This window comes from Chinchilla lanigera, unplaced genomic scaffold (assembly GCF_000276665.1).
Source record: "Chinchilla lanigera isolate Chin_1 unplaced genomic scaffold, ChiLan1.0 scaffold00131, whole genome shotgun sequence".
NCBI lineage: Eukaryota > Metazoa > Chordata > Mammalia > Rodentia > Chinchillidae > Chinchilla > Chinchilla lanigera.
Window position 1 is genome coordinate 1610546 of NW_004955532.1, and position 14720 is coordinate 1625265.

General features: G+C 61.6%; 3 protein-coding genes across 4 annotated transcripts in view; 1 reads left to right on the top strand and 2 right to left on the bottom strand.

Annotated features, from left to right (window-relative positions):
• The window catches only part of Rnf123 (ring finger protein 123), a 26664-nt gene extending 14576 nt beyond the window's left edge, over positions 1-12088 (top strand). For both annotated transcript variants that reach the window (XM_005410209.2, XM_005410211.1), the window contains exons 27-39: positions 4177-4354; positions 5010-5084; positions 5201-5288; positions 5388-5475; positions 5554-5638; positions 6956-7095; positions 7208-7396; positions 7480-7555; positions 7747-7831; positions 11155-11297; positions 11431-11525; positions 11620-11705; positions 11776-12088. In XM_005410209.2, coding sequence (XP_005410266.1) covers positions 4177-4354; positions 5010-5084; positions 5201-5288; positions 5388-5475; positions 5554-5638; positions 6956-7095; positions 7208-7396; positions 7480-7555; positions 7747-7831; positions 11155-11297; positions 11431-11525; positions 11620-11705; positions 11776-11896 — 1449 coding nt within the window. In that variant the 3' untranslated portion in view covers positions 11897-12088. The remainder of the gene's footprint in view (positions 1-4176; positions 4355-5009; positions 5085-5200; positions 5289-5387; positions 5476-5553; positions 5639-6955; positions 7096-7207; positions 7397-7479; positions 7556-7746; positions 7832-11154; positions 11298-11430; positions 11526-11619; positions 11706-11775) is intronic.
• Amigo3 (adhesion molecule with Ig-like domain 3) lies at positions 8114-11161 on the bottom strand. The gene has a single exon (XM_005410208.2). It carries the CDS (start codon positions 10517-10519, stop codon positions 8987-8989), a length of 1533 nt encoding a protein of 510 aa, XP_005410265.1. The 5' UTR covers positions 10520-11161; the 3' UTR covers positions 8114-8986.
• On the bottom strand, positions 12060-14355 carry Gmppb (GDP-mannose pyrophosphorylase B). The gene is made up of 9 exons (XM_005410207.1): positions 14075-14355; positions 13893-13973; positions 13755-13803; positions 13490-13632; positions 13125-13283; positions 12959-13037; positions 12758-12885; positions 12490-12672; positions 12060-12408 (listed from the first exon to the last, which is right to left on the bottom strand). Exons 1-9 carry the CDS (start codon positions 14201-14203, stop codon positions 12277-12279), a joined length of 1083 nt encoding a protein of 360 aa, XP_005410264.1. The 5' UTR covers positions 14204-14355; the 3' UTR covers positions 12060-12276.
• Between the last annotated feature and the right edge of the window lie 365 nt (positions 14356-14720).

A 14720-nucleotide genomic window follows, 5' to 3' on the forward strand; every position in this document is an offset into this window, starting at 1 on the left:
CCAGGCAGGCGCTTTTGCCGCTGAGCTAAATCCCCAGCCCCTAAAAATTATCATCTTAGTCCCCCGGGGATCAAAACCAGAGCCTTGGGGCCTCATATATAAGAGGCAAGTGCCTGACCACTAAGCTACATCGTATATGTGGACATCCTAGGTGGTTTTTTTTTTTTTTTTTTTTTTCAAGACAGGGTTTCACAGTGTAGGCTAGCTTTGAACTCTGCGGAGTCAGGTTAGCCTCAAGTTCTCCTGCCTTAGCCTCCCGAGTGTTGCGATTACAGGCACGGGCCACCAACGAGGCTTTTGTTATTTTTAAGTGTCAAGTATATTCAGTGTTGTACATCTCCAGAGCTCTTCGTCTTGCAAAGCAGACACCTTATACCCATGGCATAGTAACTCCCTAGACTGCCTTCCCTCCACTCTAGCAACCACTATTCTGCTTCCTCTCTCTATAAATTTGATTACTGTAGGGACCGGTAGCATTGAAATCACAGTATCTGGCTTGTTTCACTTAGCCTCACCAGCCTAACGTTAATGTCCCCAAGGCTCATGCTGTAGTTTATGTCAGAATAGCCTTCCTTTTTAAGGGGGCAGTGATGTTCATCTATGTATGTTTACACCTGATCCATTCATACGTGGATGGCAGTTGGGATGGTTCCACAGTTTAGCTGTTATGCATGACACAGCTGTAAGCATAGGTGTGCAAAGAGCTCTTGGGGGACTCTGCTTTCGATTCTTTCAAGCATACACCCAGAAGGGGATTACCAGGTCCTGTAGAGTTGTTCTGCTCTGAATTTAAGAGGAGCCGCCTTACTGTTCCCTCGAAAGCTTCGCCACTGCCCACCCCACCAGCGGGGCGTGAGTGTTCCAGCTTCTCCACATCCCACTAGAACTTGTTCTTCCTGAGGAGCTGTGGGAATAACTCACTGTAGTTCGGGCTTGAATCTCTTGTGGTGGACAATGGTGAGCATGTTTTCGTGTGTTTATTGCCATCTGCACATCATTTACGGAAATACCTGTTCGCATCATCTGTTCATTTTTGAGTTGGGCTTTTGTGGCTGAGTCGGAGGGCTCTTCTGTGTATTCTGGACCTCGACCCCGACCAGGTGCATGATCTGCGCTCCTTCCTCCTGTGTTCTGAGCTGCCTTTTCACTCTTGGTTCTTCTTTGATGCAGACTTTCTGTCTTGATGTACATTGTGTCTGTTCTTCCGCTACCTGTGCTTTTGGTGTCATACTCAAGAAGTCACTGCCAAATCCAGTGTCAGAAAACTTCGCCTCTGTTTTAAGCGTTTTATGAAGTTTTAGGTCTTACGTTTATGGCTTTTATCCATTTCATGGTAATTCTTGTGCCTGGTGTAAAGTGAGGGTTGCTCTCATTTTTTTTTGCATGTGGCTACCCAGCATTCCTTGCGCCTTTTCCCGCGGAGCAGCCTGGGCGCTGTTGCCAGGCTCAGTGTGCCCTGTAGGTCAGGGTTTGTTTCTGGGCGCCCTGTCGTATTGCAGTGGTCTGGGCCAGGACCACGGTTTTGATTACCACAGATTTGCAGTAGGTCTTTGGTTTTACGTTTTTATTTTTATTAGGCTGTGTTTGCAGTACATGATCACATTCGTGGGCATATGGTACCCGTACATAGCACATCTCCATGCTTTTTCATCCTACAGTAAGTTTTGAAGCGGGAAGTAGGAAACCCCCAGCTTTGTTCTTCTTTTTTTTTTTTTTTTGGTACCGGGAATCAAACTCACAACCTCGTGCTTGCCAGGCAGCCGCTATGCTGCTGAGCTAAATCCCCGGCCCAGCTTTGTTCTTTCTCTACTAGAATGTTTTGGCTACATGAGGACCTTTGAAATTCAGCATGAATTTCTGGATAGGTTTTTCTGCAAAATCCATTGTTGGGATTTGGTAGAGATTACGCTGGGACAGTGGCCCCTTTAGACCTCACAACAATATTGTGCTAACAGTCCATGAGCACGGGGTGTCTTTCCCTTGATTTGGGTCTTTAATTTTTTTTTTTTTTGAGACAGGGTCTTGCTATGTAGTTCAGGCTGGCCTTGAACTGACTATGTAGTCTAGGTTGGCCTTCAGCCTGGAGTATTCTTTCTGCTTCAGCTTCCTGAGTACTGGGATTACAAGTGTATGTTACCCTGCCTGGAATGTATTTTTAATTTCTTACAGAGACTTTTTATGGTTTTCAGTGTAGCGTCAAGCCTTTTGCCTCCTTTTTTTTTTTTTTTTTTTTTTTTTTGTACTGGGAACCAAACTCAGGACCTTGTGCTTGCCAGGCAGATGCTTGTGCCGCTGAGCTATATCCCCGGCCCTGCCTCCTTAAATTTACTCCTAAGTATATATATATTTTTTGATACTGTTTTATTTTATCTTATTTTTTGAGGTACTGGGGATTGAACCTAAGGCCTTACACACTAGGCAAGTGGTCTGCCACTAAGCTACATCCCCAGCCCTGATGCCTTTGTGTGTGTGTGTGTGTGTGTGTGTGTGTGTGTGTGTCTTTTTGAGACAGGGTTTCACTATGCTGTTCAAGCTGACCTTGAACTCACTTTGTAGCCCAGGCTGGCCTTGAACTCCCAGCAATCCTCCTGCCTCAGCCTGACTGTTGGGATTACGTGTGTGCACCACCATATCCAGCCCTTTGATGCCATTTTATTTATTTATTTATTTTGGTGCCAGGAATTGAACTCAGGACCTCATGCTTGCCAGGCAGGTGCTGTGCCACTGAGCTGTATCCCTGGCCCTGATGCCATTTTAAATGAAATTATTTTCTTGGCTTTCTTATTGGATTGCTCATGTTAGTGTAGAGAAACAGGTTTTTTTTTTTTTGGTTTTTCTCCGGTACCGGGAACCGAACTCACGACCTTGCACTTGCCAGGCAGGCGTTTTGCCGCTGAGCTAAATCCCCAGCCCGAGAAACAGTTTTGATGTGTTGATTTTGCCTCCTGCAACTTCGCGGAATATGTTCATTAATTCTAACAGTTGTGTGTGTCTAACTTTTAGGGTTTTCTACATGGAAATTTATGTCTGCAAGAAGAGATAACTTCACGCTTCCTGTCCAGTTTGAATGCCTTTTCTTTCTTTTTCTCACCTCATTTTCATACAAGATTTCCAGTCCCGTGCCGAGAGCAGTGCTGAGCGGCACGGCACCTTGCTCTCGGTCTTGGCGGGCGACTGCAAGCCTTGCTTCGGAGCAGGCTGTTAGGGGTGGCCTCCAGTGTCCGGTGCAAGCTGCCGTGCTTTCCACTGCCTCAGTGTCCCCGTTAGTAAGGGAGAGTGCGCACGAGCTCTGCCCTGGCCCACCCGCCCTAGGTCCTTCTCCTTCTCCTCCTTTCTCCACCTTCGTCGCCCATCCTCCCCATCTCTCGGCCCAGCACAGGCTCCTCCAGGCTCTGAGACAGTCCTGCCCCGGTCTCCTGATAGCTGCCCCGTGCCTCCTCAGGCTTGGGGCCCAGCTGCAGCTCCACAGGGGCTCCGTGCTGTGTGCCTGTCGTCCCGCCGCACGCGTGGCCTCCCTGGCCCTCGGCAGCAGCAGGATGCCCAGAGCCCTTGTGGGCCGGGCCGGCTCCTCTTACCCTGGGCTCATGTCCTATTGGGCCCTGGGTTTCAGAATATTGAGCACGTGCATGTAAAGCGCGGCTGCCATGGCCACACTCGAGCTGTGTCTGCTGCGGATTCTGGCCTGGCCCCTCTGTGTGACCCTAAGACTGGCTGCTACACCATGCGCCACGGAGCCGCCAGCAGGTTCCAGCTATCTTCTGTGACCTGTCGCACTGGCCGTCATCCTGCGTCCTTTTCCTGCCAGCTCCTCTTCTGTCTCTGACAAAGCTGTCCCCGCCTCCTCCACACACCTCTGGGAACACACGCAGGTGCCCCGGGCCTCACGTGTCCTCCGTGCCGCCCGGACCACAAAGCAAGACCCTAACTCAAAAAGCAAAACAAAACAAAACAAACCACTAGCTCTGATCTAGGCCACAGTGTTACCTGTCCGGCTCAGGGTGCCCCTCTTGCCTCCTGAGGGCATGATTGTCCCTGTTTGTGCCACGGCGCATGCGTGGGGCCGTCCAGGTGCAGTTCTGACATCCTTGTCCCGAAGAGGCCTTCCTGGTCCCCAGCACAGACCACGTCCCGTGCTCCTTCCGGTGAGCAGCCCAGCAGTACCCTGTCCTCCTGCAGGAGAAGATGCTGGACATCTACTGGCTGCTGCGCGCCTGCCTGCGGACCATCGAGCACGGGGACCGCACGGGCTCGCTCTTCGCCTTCATGCCCGAGTTCTACCTGAGTGTGGCCATCAACAGCTACAGCGCTCTCAAGAACTATTTTGGCCCTGTGCATAGCATGGAGGGGCTCCCAGGTGACAGGGCCAGTCCCGCCTGGAGGGGGCAGAAAAGGCTTCGGGAGTGACCGCGGGAGCCCGTGCCCCCGTGTGGGAGGAGCTGCCCCCCCCCCCCACCGCATGTCCTCCGCCCCGGGACCTGCAGCGTGGAGCCAGCAGCTTCCCCTCGGCGCTGGGCGGAGGGCAGACGGGTGGGGGTTCCTGGCTGCCACCGCCTTACTGCTGAACACTGGCTGTCGCCCAGCACCGGTCAGAGCACGGAGTGGGTCAGGGCAGAGGGCGGGGCCCTGCGGGGAGCAGACAGGAGCCGACACTTTCGGAGACCACCTGCCCCAGCCTGCCCCACGCCTGCCCTGCCCAGGCCTCGGCTCAGGCTTTGTCTCAGGCTCAGCACAGGGCAGAGCCACAGGGCTCAAAGCCATCGAGTGTGCGCACCGAGATGGGTTGGAGCTGGGATGGGTCTCTTGCCCCTGCCGCCGCCTCCAGAATGAGGCTGCGCCTTTGCCCTCCCCACTGCGAGTGCCGTGCCCAGCGTGCCCAGCTGCTCACCCAGCTGCAGGCTGGCCCGTGGAGCCCACTCCGGAGTCTACAGCCCAAGCCTGGAAACGCTGCCGGGGGCAGGCTGGCCTCTGGGGCCCCGCTCGGCCACCAGTTCTCACTGCCCCTCTTGCAGGCTACGAGGAGACCCTGACCCGGCTGGCTGCCATCCTGGCCAAACACTTTGCCGACCCACGAATCGTGGGCACTGGTGAGGTGCCCGAGGGGCCGGGGAGGGACTGGGATGGCATGTGTGGTGGCCGTGTGGGGATGAGGCAGGCTGTCGCGTCAGGCTCCTCCCTGCTAAGGCACGGCCTGTCCCTGCAGATATCCGAGACTCGCTCATGCAGGCCTTGGCCAGCTACGTGTGTTACCCACACTCCCTGCGGGCCGTGGAGCGGGTTCCCGAGGAGCAGTAAGCAGCACCGGGGTGGCGGCGGGCACACGTCCTCCCCGGCCCGGCACTACGCGCAGCCGCACCCTCACCTGTGCCCGACACCCCTCACCATCACAGGCGCGTTGCCATGGTGAGGAATCTCCTGGCACCCTATGAGCAGCGGCCCTGGGCCCAGACCAACTGGATCCTGGTTCGGCTGTGGAGGGTAAGCCTGGCCCGGGGGTGAGGCCACTGCAGGTGGAGGTCGCGCTGCCCCACTGACCCCTGCCGGCCCCACCCCCAGGGCTGTGGGTTCGGGTACCGCTATACACGACTGCCGCATCTGCTGAAAACCAAACCCGACGATGCCAGTTTGCCCAGCCTCCAGAGTGAGTATCTGGGAGGCAGGTCCTGCAGGCAGGCCGGGGGCCCTTGCCCACTACCCTGTGTTCTTGCCACTCCCCTCCTCCCAGCCCTTTTCCTGGACTTGTGGCTGTGTTCGGGCTTCCTCTGCTGCTCACTCCCCGCCCACGGGCGCTCTGGGACGGCTCCCGCCTGCTGTGCGCTTCCTGTGCGTGCTTCCGACGTGTCGCTTCGCATGGTCACAGTGAAAAGGGGCCACATCGTCCCCAGGGTGCTGGAAGCGTACTCTGTCCCTTGCCCTACATGCCAGTCCCCGCCTCACAGCCGTGCCCCAGCACCATCCTGCTCCTTCGTTATCTACGGGAGCCAGGTCTGGGGCATGGCTGAGGCCTTGAACCTCTGAGTCAAGAGGGGCACAGAGCCAGGTGTGGTGGTACGTGCTTGTTATCCCAGCACGCGGGAGGCTGAGGCAGGAGGATCACTGCAAGTTTGAGACCAGCATGGGGACATGACTTCAAGGCCAGTCTGAACTACATACTAAGACCCTATCTTTCAAAACAAACAAACAAAAAAGCACAGGCTGGAGGTGGCCAGGGTGCCCGAGGGTGCACGTGGGCCCTCCTGGAGTAGGGGACATTTGCCTGGGAGCAGAGGCGGTGCCCTCGCTCCTGTGCCCAGCTTTGTAGAGGGCCTGCCGCGTGCTGCCTCACCGCGCCCGGAGCGCGTCTCTGCCCTGCAGTCGGGGTGGCCCCGGAGAAGCCAGCTGCCTTGTGCAGAGTCACACAGCAAGTCCTTGCCCTGTGCTTCTCCTGCCTCGAGGGCAGGGCCAGGCTGCGAGGGGGAGCGAGACTCCATCCTGTGGCTGCAGGGACTATTGATTAGCATCAAGGAGGCCGGGGAGGGATGCTGGGCAGCACAACCCGAGCTCCGGTTACCGCCGCCTGCCAGCCCAGACTTGGCGCCCACCCCCTCGGCCATGTGTCGAGGCCAGGCCAAGGGCAACGGGATCGTGGAGGACAACAGACTCACTGGGCTCTCAGGGAGGCTGGCCTTGATACCAGTGGGTCCCTGGCCATGTCTGACCGGGGTGGGAGTCCGAACTTAGTGGGGTCGGGCTGCAGCTGCACAGCTACGCTAGGCCTGAGGGTGGTGCGTCTTGGAGGCTAGAGACCCCGAAGCTGGGGGTTCACCCAGCAAGGGGAGTCAGAACCCGGAGCTCCTAGGACTGCGCCCTGTTCTGTGCCTCCCCGACCTGAGTGTCCTGTCAGGAGTCTGCGGAGAGAGCAGAGGCAGCCAGGGCTGCTGCCTTGGAGCCCTGTAACGTCCCCTCCCCGTGCCCACAGAGCCCTGTCCCTCCACCCTGCTGCAGCAGCACATGGCGGACCTGCTGCGCCAGGGGCCTGACGTGGCCCCCAGCTTCCTCAACAGCGTCCTGAACCAGCTCAACTGGGCCTTCTCTGAGTTCATCGGCATGATCCAGGAGGTGGGCCGGGGCGGGAGCCGGGGCAGGGGCCCGCGCCTGTCCAGTGCCCAGGCGTGGCCCTGGGGTGCAGCAGGCCTCACCACCGCTGCCTGCCCCCCTTTCCGTGCCTCAGATTCAGCAGGCTGCTGAGCGCCTAGAGCGAAACTTTGTAGATAGCAGGCAGCTCAAGGTGTGCGCCACCTGCTTTGACCTCTCGGTCAGCCTGCTGCGTGTCCTGGAAATGACCATCACTCTGGTGCCTGAGATATTCCTTGACTGGGCCCGGCCCACCTCTGAGATGCTGCTGCGGCGTCTCGCACAGGTGTGTGCACCCGGCAGGGAGGGCGGCCCTGGGGACCTCGCGGGTGAGCCTGCCCCTCCGCCAGCAAGCTCCTGCCTTTGCAGCTGCTGAACCAGGTGCTGAATCGGGTGACAGCCGAGAGGAACCTGTTTGACCGTGTGGTCACCCTGCGGCTGCCTGGTAAGGCCCCAGATGCCTTGTGCCCCAACAGCGTGCCACAGGCGTTGGTTCCTCTGCCAGGACGGTCAGAGCGCCCCAGCCTCAGCCTCGCCCTGCTGTCAGGACAGTGGGAGGCACGGACAGCGCCAGCCGGGCCCAGGCCTCTGCTGAGGGAGCATGTGGGTGGTTCATCTCCTCCTTCCCCCCCGTAGGCCTGGAGAGCGTGGACCACTACCCCATCCTGGTGGCAGTGACGGGCATCCTGGTGCGGCTCTTGGTGCACGGTACAGCCTCAGAGTGAGTGCTGGGGTCTGTGAGCCCAGGTTCTTGTGAGGAGAGGGCAGGCAGGACCTCCTCGAGCCTGTCTCGCCTTGGAAATGGACCTCAGTAGGCAGAGGGCAGGTGGGGGGATGCGAAATGCCTGAACGGGGCACTGGCAGCGGCTCTGGGTAGAAGACTTGGAGCCAGCAGGGCAGGGCTCCCTGGCTTACAGCGGTGCCTCTGGGTGGGAGCTGGGGGCGGTGCTGTCCTGCAGTGGCCAGGACAACACTGCTGAACCAAGAGCCGGGCACACAATGCTCCTGCATGTGAGGCTCCCTCAGCGAGCACACACTGCCTTTATTGAGAAAGTCCGGAACAGCAGGGCTAGGACAGCCAGGGGGATCCCAGCTCAGCCGCACACGCAGACCCTTCCCTGCCCACTGCAGTGGGAGTGGGGAGATGCACTCGGAGCTGGGGCACTGCTTTAGCCATTAGGCTGAGACCAGTGCCAGCTTGGAAGAGGCTTCTGCCGCGAGAGACGTCAGGTTCCGGCTGGGCCCTCCCGGCTTGGCCCGCTCACCAGGCTCTTTACTGCCATGCCGAGCCCTGGGGATGCGCTCTGCCTCCAGAGTGACTGCCGCATGCCCCTGGCTGGAGAGAGCAGGACCGTTCTGACTGGGACTCAGGGCCCCATGGGCTCTCTGGAGACTGAGGGTTGAAGCTTTTAGTGAGCTGGATGCTGGTGGACAGAGGGCATTCTGTCTCACCCAAGGGAAGGAGGATGGGCTGATTTTCTCCGCTGCCTCCTGCCCTGGGGTAGGGGCCAAGTCTGAGCCCTCCCCCCGCCCCCATGGGCTCACACTCAACTTTCCTGAATGCACTTTAAATGCAAGGGGTCTTCCAGGTGGGCTTGGTCCCCCATGCTCAGGGGACACGGGCTTAGGAGGTTCCAGGGAGAACAGGCACTGTCAGGCCCCAGGGCCTGGGGGTCCTGTGCTAGGCAGCGCAGAAGGCAAGTTGGGGACTCCAGCTCCTCTCCCAGCGAGGAGGGACCCTGGGTGCAGGTGAGGGCCCACACAGGAGCCGTAAGGCCGGGTCAGGGCTTCCCACCAGCGCCTAGCAGTCCTCCGGACAGCAGTAGGGAGCGCGACAAGCAGGAGGAGGGCCGAGGCCTGGGTGGGCCCTGGGCAGCTAGGTCATCACGAGCCCCTCCGAGCCTGTGGAGCTGGCAGACCCAGGGCCAGCCTTAAGTGGCAGGGCCGAAAGGTTGCAGAGATCGAAGTCCTCCGCCACTGCCAGCTGCACACGTCCGTTGAGGCCCCTCCTGCTGGGCTCCAGGAAGACCACGTGCTTGTGGACGCTGGCCTTGCGGCTGGGTGCATCTGGGGGTGTGGTGCTGAGCACAGAGGACTGCGCGCTCAGCTCCTGGAGTGGGCTGGGTGCTCGGGGCCACCGGCGGCCACGGCAGAGCTGGCGGCGGCAGCAGCAGGGGCAGCAGCCACGGCAGGGCGGTGCAAACAGGTAGAGCAGCACGAGCACCAGGCCCACAGCGCAGCCCAGCAGCGTGGTGAAGCCGGTGTTGAAAGCCTCGGGCTCCGGGTGTGGAAAGTGCACGCTGACGTTGTACTCCAGCGTCTGGTTGTGGTGCAGGTGGGGCCCGGTGGCCAGGCACACAAAGATGCCTGCGTGCTGCTGCTGCACGGTGCGGATGGCTAAGCTGCCGTCCGCCAGCACTGCGATGCTGCCATCGTGGGATCCTGGCGCCAGGAGCAGCTCGTGCTGCGGGGAGACCCAGGTGATGCTCACGGCCGGGGCGCTGGTGTTGCAGTAGAGCCTCAGGGACCCACCCACCTGTGCGTGTAGCTGCTCCTCGGGTTGCTCCAGGCCCACGGCGGGGGCTGCTGAGCAGTTCTCGAAGATGCGGCTGTGCTCAAAGAAGCGCACGCCAGACGCGGGCACCTTGAAGGCGAGGCATGTGTACTCGCGGGCGAAGTCGCGCACGGCCCGCAGGCCCCGCTGGTGCCAGCGCTGCAGCAGGTGGTAGAGGCGGCAGTCACAGGGCAGCGGGTTGTTGTGCAAGTAGAGCCCATTCTTGAGGAAGGCCGGCAGTGCGGCCAGCTCCGGGATGGCCACGAGCCCCAGCTGGTTGGAAGAGAGGTCCAGAGTGCGCAGGTGCGTCGTGCCCAGGCCGTGCAGGTGCTTGAAAGAGAAGGAGGAGAGTTTGTTGTAGCCCAGGTAGAGGCGGCCAAGCGCTCGCAGGCCGTGGAAAGCGTGCGCGTCTAAGTGCGCTAGACGGTTGTTAAACAGAAGCAGCGTCTCCAGCGCTTCCAGCCCGTCGAGATCGTGGCGGCCAAGCGCCCGCAAGGCATTAGCTGACAGGTCGAGCAGCCTCAGGCGGCTGGCGTTGCTGAAGATGCCGCGACCCAGCGCGTCCAGCTCGTTGTGGCTCAGGTGCAGGGCGCGCAGCCGGGCGAGCGGCGCTAGCCAGCCCGGGCGGAGGCGCCGGAGCGCGTTGTGGCTCAGATCGAGGTCTTCAGCAGCCGAAGGTACCGTGGCTGGCACGTCCTGCAGCCCGAGGCCGGCGCAGCTCAGCAGATTGGCAGCGCAGACGCATTTGTAAGGACAGTGGCGGAGAGCAGGGGGCGGGAAGCCCTCAGAATCTGGGGTGCCTAACCCGAAGCGCAGCACGCACAGCAGCGCGCCCGGCAGCGCCACCCAGGCCATGGCAGCGACCCGCCGATGGGGCGCGGTAGCTCTGTGCAGTCGCAGCTCTGGGACTCACCCCCTTCTACGCGGGCTCAACATACTGGTCCCTGGTGGCCCAGGGAGAAGGGGTGCTGTAGCGGGCCCGCCTCAAGCGGCCGACAGAGCTGAGCAGGGCCACCCCGGTTCCGCACACCCTCCACCTCCCGTCCTCCGGGCGCGTCCCGGTCCGCGGCTAAATACTGGCTGAGGGGGCGGGGCCAGGGCTCCCATTGGCTACCGCCTCAAGGGGCGGGGCGGAGGGCGGCCGCGGCTGAGCCCAACGCGGCCGCCAGGGGGCGAGGCCGGCCCCGCCGTCCCGGGCTGCTCTGGGCTGGTGGCCTTGTCCCCCGGAGAAGTAAAAGGAGTCCGGAGATGTTCGCGCTGTTGCGGCTGCTCGCATTCTTTATTTGATGTGAACTTTGCTATCTTACGACTGCACCGTCCGCCCTTTAAACGGGTAACCTGGTTATGCAGGACCTCACTGGGCTCCACGACTTAAGGCCGGCAAGCCGCAGAGCAGGAGGGTGCGGGGCGGGAAGGTGGGGTCCGGACTGTCTCAGACTCCCTCCCGGCAGCCCCAAGCCGCCCCAGCCTCTCACACCTTCCCCGTCTAGGACAGAGAGGGCCACGTCGGTGCTCCTGGCTGACCCCTGCTTCCAGCTGCGCTCCATATGCTATCTCCTGGGGCAGCCAGAGCCTCCAGCCCCGGGGACCGCCCTGCCCGCCCCGGACCGGAAGCGCTTCTCTCTGCAGAGCTGTAAGTGGGCCTGGGCTGAGTCAGAGCGGGGACTGCTGGAGCGCAGGGTTCTCGGAACAGCGAAGGCTGGAAATACTGGAGACACCAGGTTCTAGGGCCGCACCCGGCCTGACGGCACCTCCCGCCCACCCAGACACAGATTATATCAGTGCCGAGGAGCTGGCCCAGGTGGAGCGGATGCTGGCTCATCTGACCTCCGCATCCGCCCAGGCGGCGGCCGCGTCCCTGGTGAGTGGGCCGCAGCGGGGATCCACGCCGTGAACCTGTGTGCACACGTAGGTGTCGGGCCCGACCCCAGCCCACCTGCGTGCTCCTCCCTTAGCCCACGAGCGAGGAGGACCTCTGCCCCATCTGCTACGCCCACCCCATCTCCGCCGTGTTCCAGCCGTGCGGTCACAAGTCCTGCAAGTAAGTGGGCCCCGCGGGCTTGAGGGCGGGGCGCTGGGCACGCAGGGAGTCCTCACCCCTTGCGTTGCAGAGCCTGCATCAACCAGCACCTCATGAACAACAAGGACTGCTTCTTCTGCAAAGCCACCATCGTGTCTGTAGAGGACTGCGACAAGGTAGCAAATACAGGCGCCACCTCCTCGGCCACCTAGGCCTGCCTAACCCACCTGACTCCAGCCCCAGGCCGAGCCCTATTTATGCGCTGCCCTCCCCGCCCGCACCGCCGCGTCCGGTCTCCTCCTCACCCGCCGGCAGCTCCTGGCGGGAGCCCAGCCATAAGCCTAATTATGCCTGCACTTGACTTTCAGTCAGGGCCACAGTGAGCATTAAATTATTATTGTGTACACCCCTGGCCACAGCCCTTCTTGGGGGAGTGGGGTTTCTGGGTGCGTCCCGCAGGGGTGCTGCCGGTTGTGTCCGCACGGGAGGGCAGGGGGCCTGCGGCCCTTCCGCCTTGCCTACCCCTCGGCAGACGCACAGCACCAAGTCCGGGCCCCGGGTGCGCCGGGCCACTGCTCCTGCGGGCGGGGCCTCACATGATGATGCGGGGCTCCGGCACCGACTCCCCGATAGACTTGTGGGGCAGCACGCTGGCTCCGTTGAGGTAGAGCTCGTCATTGACAATGACGTCCTCGCCCAGGACGGTGACGTTCTCCATGCGCACCTGGGGCGGGAGGCGGCGTCACGTGACGAGGCGTCCCGGCTGTCCCCCCCCCCCAACCCCCCGGCCTGGTGTGCGGCTCACCCACTGGCCCACGCGGCAGCGCCAGCCCACGATGCAGGACTCCAGCCAGGAGTGGGAGCAGATGTGGGCGTCGCGCAGCACCGTGCACCGCCGGATGCACACGCCGTCCTCCACCACCACTCCCGGGCCCAGGCTCACGTTGGGGCCGATGCTGCAGTTGCGGCCAATGCGGGCACTTGGGTCCTGAGGGCCAAAGGGGGGAAATGCCAGTGGACCCTTTGTCTCCCAAGACTCAAGGGCTTAATGATGGGTTGGTCGGAAGCCTCACCACGAGCACATTGCCCACAATGCCAGGGCCCGAGTGCAGTCGCTCAGGCTGCTTCTGCCTCAGTGACTGCAGGAAGAGGCACATGCCGGTCAGGAAGTCCTTGGGCTGCCCAATGTCCATCCAGAAGCCTGCAGGAAGGGTTGCATCAGGAGGCTCAGCCCGGCCACAGACCACCCCCTCCCTGTGGCCTCCCCGCCTCACCCTGCAGCTCCATGGCATATAGCTGGCCCTCCTTGGCCATAACAGGGAAGACCTCCTTCTCAATGGATGTGGGCTGCAGCTGTGGGAGTGGGCAGCTTGTGAGCAGGGCCAGGGCGGCGGGCGGCCCGTCCCACCCTCGCCCACCCGGCAGCTCTGCCCCACACACCTGGATGCGCCGCAGCGCCGCAGGGCTCAGGATGTATATGCCTGCGTTGATCTTATTGGACACGAACACCTGTGGCTTCTCCACAAAGCGGTGAATGCGGCCTGTGTCTGCCTCACACACCACCACACCGTACTTCGAGGGCTCCTCCACCTTGGTCACCTGAGCACAGGGCACCCTCAGGGCTGGCCCAGTGTTCCTGAGCCGTGCCACACATCCTGTCCCCAGTCTTGGGGACTCGGCCTCAGAAACTTAAAAGGCATACAGGGTACTGCACAACCCCACATTTGAAACAGAGGGTAAGGAGACAGCTTAAGGGTGGCGGGCTGGGGAGGCTGGGCAGAGGCTCGGAGTGTCAAAGCTCTTACCAGGATGGAGCCTTCCTGGCCGTGGTGCCGATGGAACTGCACCATGGCTTGGAAGGGGAAGTCGCAGGTCACGTCACTGTTGAGGACGAAGAAAGGGTCTGCAGTCTCGGTGAGCAGGTCACGGGCCAGTGCCAGCGGCCCAGCTGGAGAAAGCGGGCAGGTCACCGCCTTGCTGGGGTCCAAGGCACCAGGCCCCACCCAGGCTGGCTCGAAGCCTTTTCCTGGCCCTAAACCCTTACCAAGGGACCTTCTTGTCTCCACTGACCTGTCCCCAAAGGTTCCTCTTCATGAGACATGGAGATTCGGATTCCCAACTAGAAGGGGGAAGCCACGACATCAGGCTCTACTTCCAGGGCAGGAAGTCGAGCGGGGACCAAGGGAAAGGGCCGACTCCGCGCCTCACCCTCTGCTCCTGCGCCTTCATTTCCTTCTCCAGCACTTGAGACATGTAGCTCACGGCCAGGATCACGTGATCCACGCCTGCCTGGACAGAACAACACGGGCCGGCCGACCGGCTCAGCCGGGAAGCGCTCGCTCCCAACGGCTGGTCGTCCCGGCCCCGCAAGGTCAGAGCCCGGAACTCACCGCGGCGAGCGCCTCCACTTGGTGCAGCAAGATGGGTTTGTTGCAGAAGTCCACCAGCGGCTTCGGGATGCTCAGCGTCAGCGGCCGCAGCCGCGTCCCATAGCCGCCCACTAAGATCAGAGCCTTCATCGCGCCTGCGAGGGCCGGGAGTCAGTGCCCGCGCGCACGGCCGGCCCTGCCGCGCACCTCCGCCGCCGCGCCCCACCCACGCCCCTCGCCAGCCAGACGGGCCGCCGACTCGGCTCCAGCGTGTCCTAACCAGAGCCAGGAAGCACCGAGGGCCGGGAACTCGGGCCCACTCGGCAGCGGCCGGGGGCGGGGCCGTGGCGGGCCAATGGGCTGCCGGCTACGTGGCACGGCCAGGGCGTCGGGGCGCCGGGTGCGGCGCTGCGCCAGACGTAGCCAATGAGAACCCGGCGCGCCAGGCTGCTATGGGAACCCGGATAGGGACCCGCGAGTCAGCTGCCCATTGGTGGATCCAAAGGCCGACTGGCGCCAAGAGCGCGGCCATCTCCCTACCGCGGCTGGGTCCCAGACAGCCACTTCCGGCCAGCCCCCGCCCCCTCCGCGCCGACCCAGAAGTGGGGTGAAAGGAGGGGCCCGGGACGTCAGGGGTTGCCAGCCGCCTCTGGCCGGTTTCCCTGGA